This window comes from Eleutherodactylus coqui, chromosome 1, assembly GCF_035609145.1.
Source record: "Eleutherodactylus coqui strain aEleCoq1 chromosome 1, aEleCoq1.hap1, whole genome shotgun sequence".
In the NCBI taxonomy this organism is placed as follows: domain Eukaryota; kingdom Metazoa; phylum Chordata; class Amphibia; order Anura; family Eleutherodactylidae; genus Eleutherodactylus; species Eleutherodactylus coqui.
This window is the reverse complement of record NC_089837.1, coordinates 36097944-36114480: the sequence shown is the minus strand read 5'-3', so window position 1 is coordinate 36114480 and position 16537 is coordinate 36097944. Positions and strand designations below refer to the sequence as shown.

Below are 16537 nucleotides of genomic sequence, written 5' to 3'. Positions count from 1 at the left end.
TCACCACTGTGTGTGTATATACTGAGGAGAATCCACCTCACCTCTATGTGTACATACTGAGGAGAATCTACCTCACCTCTCTGTGTATATACTGAGGAGAATCTACCTCACCTCTGTGTGTATATACTGAGGAGAATCTACCTCACCTCTGTGTGTATATACTGAGGAGAATCTACCTCACCTCTGTGTGTGTATATACTGAGGAGAATCTACCTCACCTCTGTGTGTATATACTGAGGAGAATCTACCTCACCTCTGTGTGTATATACTGAGGAGAATCTACCTCACCTCTGTGTGTGTATATACTGAGGAGAATCTACCTCACCTCTGTGTGTATATACGGAGGAGAATCTACCTCACCACTGTGTATATACGCAGGAGAATCTAACTCACCTGTGTGTGTGTGTGTATTTTGAGGAGAATCCACCTCACCACTGTGTGTGTATATCCTGAGAAGAATCCACCTCACCACTGTGTGTGTATATCCTGAGAAGAATCCACCTCACCACTGTGTGTGTATATCCTGAGAAGAATCCACCTCACCACTGTGTGTGTATATACTGAGGAGAATCTCCCTCATCTCTCTATGTATATACTGAGGAGAATCTCCCTAATCTCTCTGTGTATATACTGAGGAGAATCTCCCTCATCTCTCTGTGTATATACTGAGGAGAATCTCCCTCATCTCTCTGTGTATATACTGAGGAGAATCTCCCTCATCTCTCTGTGTATATACTGAGGAGAATCTCCCTCATCTCTCTGTGTATATACTGAGGAGAATCTCTCTCATCTGTGTGTGTGTGTGTGTGTGTGTGTGTGTGTGTGTGTGTGTGTGTGTGTGTGTGTGTGTGTATACTGAGCAGAATCCACCTCACCACTGTGTGTGTATATACTGAGGAGAATCCACTTCACCACTGTGTGTGTATATACTGGGGAGAATCTCCCTCACCTCTCTGGGTATATACTGAGGAGAATCTCCCTCACCTCTCTGGGTATATACTGAGGAGAATCTCCCTCACCTCTGTGTGTATATACTGAGGAGAATCCACCTCACCACTGTGTGTGTATATCCTGAGGAGAATCCACCTCACCACTGTGTGTGTATATCCTGAGGAGAATCCACCTCACCACTGTGTGTGTATATCCTGAGGAGAATCCACCTCACCACTGTGTGTGTATATCCTGAGGAGAATCCACCTCACCACTGTGTGTGTATATCCTGAGGAGAATCCACCTCACCACTGTGTGTGTATATCCTGAGGAGAATCCACCTCACCACTGTGTGTGTGTGTATATCCTGAGGAGAATCCACCTCACCACTGTGTGTGTGTATATACTGAGGAGAATCTACTTCACCTCTGTGTGTATATACTGAGGAGAATCTACCTCACCTCTGTGTGTATATACTGAGGAGAATCTACCTCACCTCTATGTGTTTATACTGCGGAGAATCCACCTTACCACTGTGTGTGTGTGTGTGTGTGTATACTGAGCAGAATCCACCTCACCACTGTGTGTGTATATACTGAGGAGAATCCACTTCACCACTGTGTATATACTGAGGAGAATCTCCCTCACCTCTCTGTGTATATACTGAGGAGAATCTTCCTCACCTCTCTGGGTATATAATGAGGAGAATCTCCCTCACCTCTGTGTGTATATACTGGGGAAAATCTAACTGACCTCTGTGTATATACTGAGGAGAATCTACCTCACCACTGTGTGTGTATAAACTGAGGAAAATCTCCCTCACCTCTCTGTATATATACTGAGGAGTATCTCCCTCACCTCTCTGTATATATACTGAGGAGAATCTCCCTCACCTCTCTGTGTATATGTTGAGGAGAATCTCCCTCACCTCTATGTGTATATGTTGAGGAGAATCTCGCTCACCTCTCTGGGTATATAATGAGGAGAATCTCCCTCACTTCTATGTGTATATGTTGAGGAGAATCTCGCTCACCTCTCTGGGTATATAATGAGGAGAATCTCCCTCACCTCTGTGTGTATATGCTGGGGAGAATCTAACTGACCTCGGTGTATATACTGCAGAGAATGTACCTCGTCACTGTGTGTGTATATACTGAGGAGAATCTACCTCACCTATATGTGTATTTACTGAGGAGAATGTACCTCACCTCTATGTATATATACTGAGGAGAATGTACCTCACCTCTATGTGTATAGACTGAGGAGAATGTACCTCACCTCTATGTGTATAGACTGAGGAGAATGTACCTCACCTCTATGTGTATAGACTGAGGAGAATGTACCTCACCTCTATGTGTATAGACTGAGGAGAATGTACCTCACCTCTATGTGTATAGACTGAGGAGAATGTACCTCACCTCTATGTGTATAGACTGAGGAGAATGTACCTCACCTCTATGTGTATAGACTGAGGAGAATGTACCTCACCTCTATGTGTATAGACTGAGGAGAATGTACCTCACCTCTATGTGTATAGACTGAGGAGAATGTACCTCACCTCTATGTGTATAGACTGAGGAGAATGTACCTCACCTCTATGTGTATAGACTGGGGAGAACGTACCTCACCTCTAGTTGTGTAGACTGAGGAGAACGTACCTCACCTCTAGGTGTATAGACTGGGGAGAACGTACCTCACCTCTAGTTGTGTAGACTGAGGAGAACGTACCTCACCTCTAGGTGGGTAGACTGAGGAGAACGTGCCTCACCTCTAGGTGGGTAGACTGAGGAGAGCGGGCCTCACCTCTAGGTGGGTAGACGGAGGAGAGCGGGCGCCTCACCTCTAGGTGGGTAGACGGAGGAGAGCGGGCGCCTCACCTCTAGGTGGGTAGACGGAGGAGAGCGGGCGCCTCACCTCTAGGTGGGTAGACGGAGGAGAGCGGGCGCCTCACCTCTAGGTGGGTAGACGGAGGAGAGCGGGCGCCTCACCTCTAGGTGGGTAGACGGAGGAGAGCGGGCGCCTCACCTCTAGGTGGGTAGACGGAGGAGAGCGGGCGCCTCACCTCTAGGTGGGTAGACGGAGGAGAGCGGGCGCCTCACCTCTAGGTGGGTAGACGGAGGAGAGCGGGCGCCTCACCTCTAGGTGGGTAGACGGAGGAGAGCGGGCGCCTCACCTCTAGGTCTGCAGGGATGGAACATGCCTTTAAGGCTAAGGATGGGCTGCAACCTCCAGTCTGGGATTAAATTTATTTAAAAAAGGGCACTACCTTTAAGGGTAAAAAGTGAGGAGAGAGGGACATCAGTACATGCAGCCTGAGGAGAATCTAACACTCCTCTATGTGTATACATGTTTTATTCCTTGGTTCCTCTGAAGTAACCACGACTTCATAGTTTTTCGTGCGAACAACAGCTAAACACCTGAACCAAGGTAACTTGGGCAAAGCCGGTATATCAGCTAGTTTATTAATAAGCTCGTGCTGTATGTGAGAGCAGCTGTAGTATAGGGAACAGGTGCCGACAAAGCCGGAGCGCCCTCTACGGCTATGCACTAAGGTGATGACTGATTTCTTAGCCCTGTCTTCACCTAGCTTTAAAGCTGAAGTGTTTTTTAAGAAAAATCTACTGAATGGGCTCCTAAAACCTTTTTGCAAAAATCGTTAGAATCAACCATTTTGTGCATGAAGAAAAAGTCTAGTTACTTGTTAATATAAAACTTTATGCAATAACCCATTTTCTGATGACGCGTCCCTTTAAATATTACTTTTATTGTCCCTTTTAAGTTACACTTTCTATTGAGATGATGAAAACCTCTTTGTGAAGGTCACTTTGTCCTTCCCAAGGACCCCCCTTCTCCCCCGGATCGGATGTCCTGCAGTCCCAGCACAAAGTGTCTTATATTGTGCGATGGGAAGTAGAGATGTGCTGCATCAGGGCCGCTCCGATGAGGGTGAAGGCACAGAGTGTGAGAGGCTGTTGTTTTCCATCTGCTTAGTAATCAAACCCTCCTGGAAAGTGGGATCCGGCGGCCCTGCCCTACAAGCAGTGCTTGTCTTATCTGGGAGATGGCGGGTGGGGGCTGCTGAGGGTGGGGGGAGATAGGAGAGTCGCTCTTACAGGGTTTGTCTCCAAGTCTGAGTCCTCCCAAGTGCCTGGGCTGGATCGTCCGCAAGCAGTAAGACCTGTGCTGCTTGCAGCCATAGTCAGCAGCAAGTCAACTATGTCTGCTAAGCTTCTGTAGCGTGGGGGGCTCTGATCCTGTTAGATGGGCGTGCAGATGAGAAATGCTTAGCCCTTCTGTGTCTATGTGTGAGTATGGGGAATTCAGGACTACTTTCTAGTATACTTTGTGTTTTCAGTTCTGCAACGTTTTAAAGATCTCTGCTTGCGGTCAGTGAATCAATTAGTTCTTGTTTACTGTTTACATCCTGGGTTGTTACATTTGTATCCAGCTTCTGTGAACAAACCGATTCAGTGTAGCAAACTGTCAGAGAGGTTTGTGCTGCTGATGCTCGCAAGTGGATAACATTGCAGCAAGTCTCCAGAAAGCATTTGGTCTGTACATGATGTTAGCCTCAGCAATATTCCGTTCACTGACAGTAAGCAGCTTCATATGTTCCAGAATGTCTCGTCCTTGATAAAACTGTGAAATCTCTTAAGCTCCCGGATGTTTGACCGCATTCTCCTTATCCTCGCAGGATCATACGCTGGTGGGATCCAACAACTCGCAGGACATCCAGCTATGTGGGATGGGAATCCTCCCTGCTCACTGCATCATAGATATTTCCACGGAAGGACAAGTCATATTGACACCGATGAAGAACGCCAGGTAAAGCTCTCCATACGGGGCGTGGATCTAGGTGATTATACACCGCATCATAATGCTCAATGACACCTAGTAGGAAATGAAAGGGGAGCACTAACAGCTGGAGATCGCCATCATGCGTATTCCTCCTCCGTCCTGCTTAAGGGGGCTGTGTGATAACACAAATTAAAGGGCTGTCCATGGGATAACACAGAGTAAGGCCGCCTGCAGACGGCCGTGCAGCGGGATGCGGACCCGTGCCCCTGCAGAGACCTGCGGCTCACCCGCTCCCGGCATCTCCTCTTCTCTGTGATGTGCCGCCCAGCTGGCGCATGCGCAGAGCGGAGCTGGCGGGTCTCTATTGACATTTCTGTGCTGGCCTCTGCGAGACCCACTCAGAAATAGAACATGCTGCGATTTGTTTCTATGTGAGTTCTCACGCGGGCAAGTCGCGGCTGTGTGCATAGGATTACGTGCATGCACGTAATCCTATGGTAGTGGGCACGGGCGGAAATTCTGAGGAATTTCCGCCCATGTGCGGGCGGCCTAGAAGGGCATACTCGCCTGTCTGTAGCCACCAGGACACAGCTGAGCAGCTTCCGCGGTTCCCTTCCGTGCACTCAGCGCCAACATCCTCCAAAAGTCAGGTGACCGCTGCAGAGGCCACAGCGTTGCTATCTGAACTTTTGGTTTCAGCACTCACAATCTGGGTGTCGTGAGGCCAGGATTTCGGGATGGGGATGCCTCTAATTGACCACAGCAGTCAGCTAACTTCTGGAGGCCCCCAGTGTTGCAAATGAGGCCATTAGAGCCACTGAGCTGTGTGCTAGGGGGGCCAAGGATGGGTGAGTATGTCCCTTTTTGTTTTATTGCATGGCCATCCCTTTAAAGAAAAAAAAATTGTAATCGCGCCCCCTTTTAGGCCTCCCATCCACTGGCGATATATCCTTGGATTATCCGCAGCGATAATCCGCACGCGGGTAATGCAATGAACTCCCACAGGCAGCCCGATGCATGCAAGTGGAAAATTGCCGCGATTTTCCGCTCACATATAAAAATCGTGGCATGCCGCATTTTTCCGTCATGAACCTATCATTAATAATAGGTTCATCATGGAAAATCACGGTGACTTTAGTGTTCTCCCATGGCGGAAATCCGCTGTGGTAAAATGCTACGCCCGTGGACAGGCGGCCTTAAGTGTGCATTTACACATGGCGGATTTTGGTGCGGATCTGCACAGAAATCCACCAAATATTTTGTGCCACGGATTGTGATATGGGTACACAGCAAAGTCCACACTCTTTTGTGCTGTTTTTGACTCTGATCAGCAGCTGGTTTCACCGTTTCATATTGAAAGGGGTAAGTTTGCATCCAAATCTGCACCATTGCTGCGGATTTTAACACCATTTTTTAATGGGTATTCCTTTTTCAGCCATTCATGTGCCTCACCTACACAGCCAGTGGCTGCTGGTATTACATAAATGGTGAAACTGAGTGTGCTTCCCATGTAAGTTAATGGGAGTTATGTAAACGGCGTAGCACAGCGGGTGCGGGGGGAGTGTCAGAATTGGTGTAAAATGGCCTGTTCGGCTGTTCCTGAAATCCTCAGCCACTGCAGGGAGGGGGAGGAGGTGAACCAGGATGGGGTCGGAGGAAGAACAGTACTGGAGATAGTAGTAGGTTGCAATGCTAGAAACGGCACCTATCAGACATTTATGGTTTAGGGTCCTTTTGCACAGCCTAATTATCCGACATGAACATTTCTCTGTTTGACAGTCGGATCATTTAAAGGACCAACAATCAGCCAACGAGAGAGCAAATAAACGTTCTTTCCCTGGCTGATCTTTAATTTTCAGTGAGCATAAAAATGCTGACTGACTAGCTGTATTTCTCCCATGTGAATAGAGAAATGTACAGCCGGCCTACGGAGGCACACTATCATACTAGTGATTGATCTTCCCGTAAGCCGTTACTCGGACCACTGAAAAGAAAATTAGGCTATTGACATTGGCACTTGTCTAATTCGCGACCCAATGTAACCAGTCTGGAAGGACCCCTATCCTGCGGACATTCTGGTTGCATTTCAACCGCTTGACCAGAAGATGGTGCTATAGATTGCACTTTGGAGTTCCAAGTTTCTTGGGCCACTAGGGGGCCTCTCGTGGGAAACTTGCATCCCAGTGACACAGGAGATGAGAGGTAATAATCTGTGTACCCTCATTACCTGGCAGCAGTCTGCAGGTTGTCGTCATAAAGGCTCCAGCGTTGCAAACAGGTGAAATAGTAGATGCTACCAGCAGCAGGTAAGAGCGCAGCGCAGGTGTAGGGGGAGCGCTGGGCAATTACTACCTTATTGTATTCTTATGGTCTTTCAGTGCATACATAATGTACATTAGTCCACAGATTACTGTTTTTCTCAGTTTAGCTATTGGATCGTTCCTCCCAAACTTAGTTTTGCAGGGAGAACAGACCTTTATGCGACCAGAGAGTTACATCTAGTTGCTGTGTGCCTGACCCCCTGTCCTGTTATAGTATACAGCATTCTCTCACTAGGACTGCGTATCCTGCATACTTGGCGGTTATTAAGGCACCCTGAGCCGTGACAAGCTAGCGCATGTCCCTCCGTTCACAGATTCCTCTCTGTGATTTCCTTTACAGCCTCCATTATACAGACTTCGGAGAAGTTTCCTTAAGATACTTGGAAACCAACTGTAGAGGTTGCAGTCTAAGACATGGTGGGGGTGGGGGGCACAAGATTCAGTTAGTAGGGGGAGAGGAGGATAGGAGGTGATGGCTAGTACCCTTAACATCCCCAGTGTACACACGCACCATTAAAATGTATATGTAGACAATCGTTAAAACTAGGAATCGGAGCTGCCAGATCCTCGTGCCTCCCGGAGACCCCAGAAACATTAGCTTGGCAGGAAAATGATAGAAAATGTCAGGATCCACAAGCAAAAATCAAGGATTGGTAGCGCAAAGAAGAGCGTTCCTGAGGGCAGGGGCAGCTCAAGAGGAGATCCGTGGTCAGAATGAGGAGTGTATGCAGGAAGCGAAGAGCAGACGTTCATGGTCATAACAACCTGGATCAGCACTAAACCGAAATCTCTTGTTACTAGTGTAATCTCAAAATCCTTCTGAAATTTTCTTCCTGTCTCAACATGCTGGTCCACAGAATAGCCGGCGCCCTTTTTTTTAAGGATTGGCAAATTGGGTAATTTCTATGGGCCCCTCTTTTCTAGGAGAAAACTCGGGAGCAAATTAATTTTACCCAGCAGATGATTCTGAGTTACAGCCTGTATTATACTCCAGAGCTGCACTCTCTATTCTGCTGGTGGAGTCACTGTGTACATACATTACTTATCCTGTACTGATCCTGAGTTGCATCCTGTATTGCAGAGGTCCCCAACTCCAGTCCTCAGGGACCACCAACAGGTCATGTTTTCAGTATATCCTATGGTAAGAACACCTGTGGCAATGTGTGAGGCACTGATGATAATTACATCATCTGTGCAACACTGAGGAAATCCTGAAAACATGACCTGTTGGTGGTCCCTGAGGACTGGAGTTGGGGAACACTGCTGTATTATACTCCAGAGCTGCACTCTCTATTCTGCTGGTGGAGTCACTGTGTACATGCATTACTTATCCTGTACTGATCCTGAGTTACATCCAGTATTATACCCCAGAGCTGCACTCACTATTCTGCTGGTGGAGTCACTGTGTACATACATTACTTATCCTGTACTGATACTGAGTTACATCATGTATTATACTCCAGAGCTGCACTCACTATTCTGCTGGTGAAGTCACTGTGTACATACATTACTTATCCTGTACTGCTCCTGAGTTACATCCTGTATTATACCCCAGAGCTGCACTCACTATTCTGCTGGTGGAGTCACTGTGTACATACATTACTTATCCTGTACTGATCCTGAGTTACATGCTGTATTATACCCCAGAGCTGCACTCACTATTCTGCTGGTGGAGTCACTGTGTACATGCATTACTTATCCTGTACTGATCCTGAGTTACATCCAGTATTATACCCCAGAGCTGCACTCACTATTCTGCTGGTGGAGTCACTGTGTACATACATTACTTATCCTGTACTGATCCTGAGTTACATCCTGTATTATACTCCAGAGCTGCACTCACTATTCTGCTGGTGGAGTCACTGTGTACATACATTACTTATCCTGTACTGACCCTGAGTTACATCCAGTATTATAGTCCAGAGCTGCACTCACTATTCTGCTGGTGGAGTCACTGTGTACATACATTACTTATCCTGTACTGATCCGGAGTTACATCCAGTATTATACCCCAGAGCTGCACTCACTATTCTGCTGGTGGAGTCACTGTGTACATGCGTTACCTATCCTGTATTATACTCCAGAGCTGCACTGATGTTAGATCTCAGCATTACCTGCAGGAGGCGTCATATGTTTCTGATACTGTATTGCATTGTAATGTGCTTTTACTATCATATGCCACCGCATTGCGAATAGTTGGCTCTGTATCTTAGTAGTCATATGATGCTGCAACACCTGGGGGGGCTAGCGAGGCAACCGTGAGCACAGAAGACTGATACTGACATTGCTGATCTTTTTGTTTTGCAGGACTCTAGTGAATGGCTCAGTGGTCACCCAGCCCACCCAGCTGCAGCACGGGGACCGCATTCTCTGGGGCAACAATCACTTTTTCAGGTATGTGGTCTCTGTGACTCCAATGATCCTCTCCGTTGAGGGTGCTTACTACTACTGACCTTTGCATTTCTGTATTGTGCACAACGGAGGGGGGAATTTCTTAAAGGATCTGCACTGGTTTGGCAGTGTTAAAAAGTTGAAAATTAACCCTCTCCAATCCACTGTCTGAAGTCTAAAGACATTCTTATTGAAGGCTGTACAGCTCCGATGTCGGAAGATGTCCGTCAGGGTATTCTTACTGTAGATTACTGGCCGCTCTGTTGTCGGAGGCCTCTCCAGCATGTCCCATACCACAGTACTGGCTCTAGCCAGCAGATGGCGCCATTGTATAATGGCAGAAAGAGAAAGCCCCCTAGAAAGCCCTGAATTCAAAATTGGATTGCAAAGGGTTAAAGCACAAGTCCTATGCGCACAATGATTTGATACTTTTCTTGCCTCTCGATACTTTTCAAAAGTTAACTGCAAGGAGGCAGGGTTAACGGCGGGGGCGTGGTCTGAGGGGGGTCAGGAAAATTTAGTATTGCTCTACCGATTTCAGTGTATGGTAATAAAACTGGCGCATCTTTAGATTTACTTGAGGCGTGCATCTAGCAATAGTATTGGCACATTTTACTCCAATGTAGTATGGATTAAACTAGGCGTATGCCAGGCTTAAAGGAATTGTTCGATGGGAAGAAAACGAAAACCCTAAATCTGTGGGTTGCATTAAATAACAAACTGATACTCCCTCCTATTGATATCCCAGTAACTCCAGCCCCCTCTGTCTAACTATGTGACCGTTGGCCTCAGCATTGGTGCAAGGACACTGCTGAAATCTGGAGGGGTGGGTAACCCACTGGACACTAGGTAAACAGCATTAATTCTCTGTTCCCTAGACCACCAGCTGTCAGTGGCCCTTTCTCTGTCCTAGACCGCCAGCGATGCCGACGGTGACCCTTTCTCTGTCCTAGACCGCCAGCGATGCCGACGGTGACCCTTTCTCTGTCCTAGACCGCCAGCGATGCCGACGGTGACCCTTTCTCTGTCCTAGACCGCCAGCGATGCCGACGGTGACCCTTTCTCTGTCCTAGACCGCCAGCGATGCCGACGGTGACCCTTTCTCTGTCCTAGACCGCCAGCGATGCCGACGGTGACCCTTTCTCTGTCCTAGACCGCCAGCGATGCCGACGGTGACCCTTTCTCTGTCCTAGACCGCCAGCGATGCCGACGGTGACCCTTTCTCTGTTCTAGACCGCCAGCGATGCCGACGGTGACCCTTTCTCTGTCCTAGACCGCCAGCGATGCCGACGGTGACCCTTTCTCTGCAGAGGCGTACTAGAAGCTCATGGGCCAAGATGCAAAATATGTAACTGGGCTCCCTGCTTACCATGTGCTGTTTAGAATACTGGTGTCGTCTTATGTGAGGGAGGCGCCTTTGGGCCCCCTACGGCTCCAGGGCCTGATGTCATAGCAACTGCTACCCTTGCACCCCCTATAGCTACACCCCTGCTTCACCTTAGATCTCCAGGGATACTGACAGTAACTTATTCTCTGCCCTAGTGATACTGCCATCAACCTTTTCTCCTTGCTAGGCCACCAGGGATATTGACAATAAACCCATCTTCTGCCCTAGACCACCATGGATACCGATACAAATCCTTGCTCTGTTTTAGACTACCAGGAATACTCTCTAAACTCTAGACCACTAGAGACATAGTTTTTAGCATATTCTCTGCTGTTGACGACCAGGGATAATGTCATTAACCTCTTCTTTGCCCTAGACCACCAGGATAGCTAATTAGCCCATTCACTGCAGTAGACTCCAGGGATGTTCCCACTCACTGACTCAAAGGGAACAAAGCTTTAGGAGCAAATGTCATCTATAAATTAGATTTGTCACAGCTGAGGGTTTGCAACATTTGTATCCAAACGATTGTCCATGAGCTAAAGACATAAGCGGCCCAAATCTCTCCCATCTTGATGGTTTGTTACATTGTATGGGCCTGGAATCTAGTATTTAACTCAGAGGATTGTCTAGAGTGGATACAGCTGTATCCACCCCTCAGATGGGAAAAGTATTAGGTTGTACAGGTGAGAATGGGGTTCCCGGACTTGCATCCATGTAGGGATTAAGTGAAGAGATGGCCACGTATGTCCACGGCTCTCTCCATGTTAGTCCATGCAAGTTACGGAAACGCCCGAGTAAGCAGAGATGGAAACCCTGTCTGACTGATATTTATGGAAAACCCTTTTAATTTGATGTCCTTGTGAAGATCTGCTTGCAGGACCCTAACTCTCTCCCCCTCTCTGATCTCATCTTGAAGGATAAGCTTACCAAAGAAGAGGAAGTCGGAGCGCGAGGACGAGGAGCGGGACACCAGTATGCGGAACAGCAGCAGCTTCGAGCAGCTGGATGCCGACGGGGATTCATCCAGTGAAGTGTCCAGTGAGGTCAACTTCAACTACGAGTACGCTCAGATGGAGGTCATGATGAAGGCTCTGGGAAATAACGGTAAATAAGATGTTGGCCGCCCTGAGTCCTGCCGCATTATAAGAGGAGCCACATGTGGGGATATTCTCTGGAGGTTCTCATCACTGCTCATTTGGGACATAAAATAGTAAATAGGGGGGCACCCTGGTGTCTTTATGACCCTTCCTATCGATGAACCCAGCAGTTGGCCTCTCCCCAGCCTGAAATGGCTGATTTCAGGGAGCAATAGACTGTATTCATCTACAAAGTAAACGTGGTGGTAAGAAAAAGTTTTGCATTATGCGACGTTTGTCTTTAAATTCTTCTCCTGACCATCATCATCAGGCCTCAGAGGTGAAATAATATCCCATAGCAGCTATAGGGTCACCTGACATTACGTTAATGGGGATATTTTTGGGACTTTCATGTATAATTTGTGGAGTTTGACCCCTCAGAACCCCTTTACCATCAGCACAACAAAGGTGCTGGTGCGCTCACTGCTACCGAGCATTGAGTAGACCCAATGCCTCGGACTGGAGGGGTCTTAAGCCCAATTTAGACTCATAGATTATCACTCGAAGTTCGTTATAGCGATACAAGGGAGCGATGGTTTTGCTTTTAAAGACGGACGTTTTTAACCTAATGAAAGTCCCCCTACAGTTGTGACATTTGTACTTTTTGGTCTTATTCCTCGGGTGTAGCCCCCTTCATTAATAATAATATTAATATACCGCCAACATATTCCGCAGCGCTTACAAAACAGGGGAGAACAGATACAAAAATCAAAAATACAAAACAACAGTTACATGTAGCAATCGATTGATGGAGACAATAGGGGTGAGGGTCCTGCTCCAACGAGCTTACATACTACGGATAGTGGGGTGATACAGAAGGTAAAGGGGCTGGAGATGTGCGCAGTATGGCGAGGTGGGGGGCGGTTGATGGCGGATAGCAGACTTGCAGTCACTAGGTCAGGGAGCATGTTATTAGGGGGGTACAGAGGGGTTTGGTTTAGGAGATGTGGTATGCCTCCCTGAAGAGGTTAGTTTTTAGGGCACGCCTGAAGTTTTGAGAGTCCTGGATAGTTTTGGGTAGCGCGTTCCAGAGGACTGGTGCCGCTCTGGAGAAGTCTTGGAGGCGAGATGTTTGAATTAGAGGGGCACTTAATCTGATTTCGTTAGTGGAGCGGAGGGTGCGGGCTGGGTGGTGGATTGAGATGAGGGAAGCAATGTAGGGCAGTGCGGTGCTGTGGAGGGCTTTATGGATGAGGGTGGTCAGTTTGAATTGTGTTCTGTATTTGACGGGCAGCCAGTAGCGGCTGGACAGGAAGATGAGCCTGGCTGCCGCATTCAGGATGGATTGGAGAGGGTAGAGTCTGGTGCAGGGGAGGACAGTTAGCAGCGCGTAGCAATAATCAAGCTGAGAGTGGATGAGGCCAACAGTGAGCATTTTTAGCGCGTCCACGGTGAGAAAAGGGCGGATTCTTGTGATCTTGAGGTACAGCTGACCTGTTCAGGCAAGAGATTGGATGTAGGGGGTAAAGAAGAAATCGGAATCGAATATAACCCTAGGACAGCGGGCATGCTGGGAGTTATGGTGCCACACACTGAGATGGAGATGTCAGGATGAGGTTGGTTAGTGGAGGGTGGAAATACCAGTAAGTCAGTTTTAGAGAGGTTTAGTTTTAGGTAGAGAGAGGACATGGTGTTAGAGACAGCGGACAGACAGTCGGTGATGTTCTGGAGGAAAGGTACAGAGATGTCACAGGAAGAGGTGTATAGCTGGGTGTCATCAGCATAGAGATGATACTGGAAACCAAATCTCCTGATGGTCTGTCCAATGGGGGCTGTGTAGATGGAGAAGAGGAGGGGGCCGAGGACAGAGCCCTGGGGGACCCCAACAGCAAGGGAAGAGGAGGGGAGTTAGAGCCAGCAAAGGAGACTCTGAATAAGCGGTCAATGGAGTGAAGTATACTGAGGAGGAGTTTGTGGTCAACAGTATGAAATGCTGCGGAGAGATCGAGGAGGATCAGTAGGGAGTAGTCGCCCCTTGACTTGGCCATCAGGAGGTCGTTTGACACTTTATTCAGGGTGGTTTCTGTCGAGTGTAGGGGGCGGAAGCCAGACTGTAGGGGGTCAAGAAAAGCGCTTTCTAATAGCTTATAAGGCGGGAGTAAACCAGGCGTTCTAGTAGTTTGGAGATGAAGGGGAGGTTGGAGATGGGTCGGTGATTGGCAAGAGTTTGTTTCTTTAGATATGATGGCTTGTTCGAATGAGGAGGGGAAGATGCCAGAGGTCAAATAGAGGTTGAATATAATGGTGAGATTGGAGATGACTGGGGAGAGGGACCGGCGGAGGTGTAAGGGGGGGGAGAGGGTCGCTAACACAGGTGGTAGGGCGAGTGGAGGGGAGCAATCTGGAGACTTCTTCCTCTGTCGTTGGTCTGATTACAGAGAGTGAGCAGCAGCAGTTACTGACGAGACTAGGGTCGGGGCTGGTCTGGGATTGGGAGGTTATTTCCTGACTGTCGTCTGTTTTCTTCTTGAAGTAAGCAGCCAGCTCTTCAGCACTGAGACCTGTCATCGGGGGCTGCAGTTTAGGGCTTACTCTTGTGATCACTGTTCTGGTAAGCATTGACCTGTCCTTGGCCTCCTGTAGATCCTATGCAGGCCTTGCTGCAGACCATGGAGCAACAGCATGAAGAGGAGAAGCGAACGGCGCTGGAGCGCCAGAGGCTGATGTACGAGCATGAGCTGGAGCAGCTGCGCAGGAGGCTGTCCCCGGAGAAGCAGCATTATCGCAGCATCGACAGGTTCTCCTTTGGGTCTCCCAATGCCCAACAGCGCATCAGACAGTGGACAGAAGAGAGGTGAGAACAATGCCAAATCAGTTACTTGTGATTATCGGGGTCAAGCCCTATCTGGATGCCATAGTGTGGACCCTTGTTCGTCCCATTGTTCCTGTCTGTCATTGAGTTATTCCACCTTCCCATACTTAGCAATACCTTTTTAAACTGACTCCTTTGGCTAGTTGTACAGATGTAGCAGGGCTCTGCGTGTACCCGCTATGAATAATGACTTCTCTTCCCTCAGGGAGGTCATGCTACATCACAGCTTATCAAAGCTGCGGGAGCAGATCGCCAAAGCCAATATGTATGTCCAGGAGGCCAATTTCATTGCCGATGAGATGGACAAGAGGACAGAGTACAAAGTGACCCTGCAGATCCCAGCGTCCAGCCTGAACGCCAACCGGAAAGTGAGTGTTACAAGATCAGTCTGGATGAACTTAAATTCAGCAGGAAGTAGAGGATACACAGAAGGGAGTAGGACAACCAGGATCAGACTACACAGGGTTTGTTTGTTGTCTGTTACCATAGAGACACAGAGGAGCTGTGAAAGCAAAATGTTAGATTTTTTTTTTTTCTCTTCAGTGGGAGCTGTGCCTGCAATACCATGCTGGGCCATCCAGTATATCAGAGCTGGCCTATTTTGGAGAGAAGGTGTGATGATTTTTGGGGATTTTCATCTCCACTTTTCAAAGGCATAACCTTTTTTTACCTCCTGCTGGAGATGTTGCAAGCTCAACTCCTGCGCCCACATCATCCATATGCTGTAAATATATGGCATTTTGCTTCATCCACTCTCTTACCATGACATCAAAATACTAACAACCACTTGTTTGTCCGTCTGTCCATCCTTCCATGAGTTACATGCTCCGCCCCTGATAACATGATGGCGGAGCAATTAACTCACTCCTGATGATCAGGGGCGTGCTGTGGGTGTGACGTGCACATAGCAGAGCTGTGTGTGGCACGTGCACGTAGCAGAGCTGTGTGTGGGACGTGCACGTAGCAGAGCTGTGTGTGGGACGTGCACGTAGCAGAGCTGTGTGTGGGACGTGCACGTAGCAGAGCTGTGTGTGGGACGGGCACGTAGCAGAGCTGTGTGTGGGACGGGCACGTAGCAGAGCTGTGTGTGGGACGGGCACGTAGCAGAGCTGTGTGTGGGACGGGCACGTAGCAGAGCTGTGTGTGGGACGGGCACGTAGCAGAGGTGTGTGTGGGACGTGCACGTAGCAGAGGTGTGTGTGGGACGTGCACGTAGCAGAGGTGTGTGTGGGACGTGCACGTAGCAGAGGTGTGTGTGGGACGTGCACGTAGCAGAGGTGTGTGTGGGACGTGCACGTAGCAGAGGTGTGTGTGGGACGTGCACGTAGCAGAGGTGTGTGTGTGGGACGTGCACGTAGCAGAGGTGTGTGTGTGTGGGACGTGCACGTAGCAGAGGTGTGTGTGTGTGGGACGTGCACGTAGCAGAGGTGTGTGTGTGGGACGTGCACGTAGCAGAGGTGTGTGTGTGGGACGTGCACGTAGCAGAGGTGTGTGTGTGGGACGTGCACGTAGCAGAGGTGTGTGTGTGGGACGTGCACGTAGCAGAGGTGTGTGTGTGGGACGTGCACGTAGCAGAGGTGTGTGTGGGACGTGCGCACGTAGCAGAGGTGTGTGTGGGACGTGCGCACGTAGCAGAGGTGTGTGTGGGACGTGCGCACGTAGCGGAGCTGCGTGTGTGGGACGTGCGCACGTAGCGGAGCTGCGTGTGTGGGACGTGCGCACGTAGCGGAGCTGCGTGTGTGGGACGTGCGCACGTAGC

General features: G+C 48.8%; 1 protein-coding gene across 3 annotated transcripts in view; it reads left to right on the top strand.

Annotated features, from left to right (window-relative positions):
- Positions 1-16537, top strand: part of KIF13B (kinesin family member 13B) — a 206348-nt gene that overhangs the window by 94671 nt on the left and 95140 nt on the right. For all 3 annotated transcript variants that reach the window (XM_066594892.1, XM_066594888.1, XM_066594894.1), the window contains exons 14-18: positions 4625-4755; positions 9357-9443; positions 11747-11934; positions 14550-14760; positions 14984-15146. In XM_066594892.1, coding sequence (XP_066450989.1) covers positions 4625-4755; positions 9357-9443; positions 11747-11934; positions 14550-14760; positions 14984-15146 — 780 coding nt within the window. The remainder of the gene's footprint in view (positions 1-4624; positions 4756-9356; positions 9444-11746; positions 11935-14549; positions 14761-14983; positions 15147-16537) is intronic.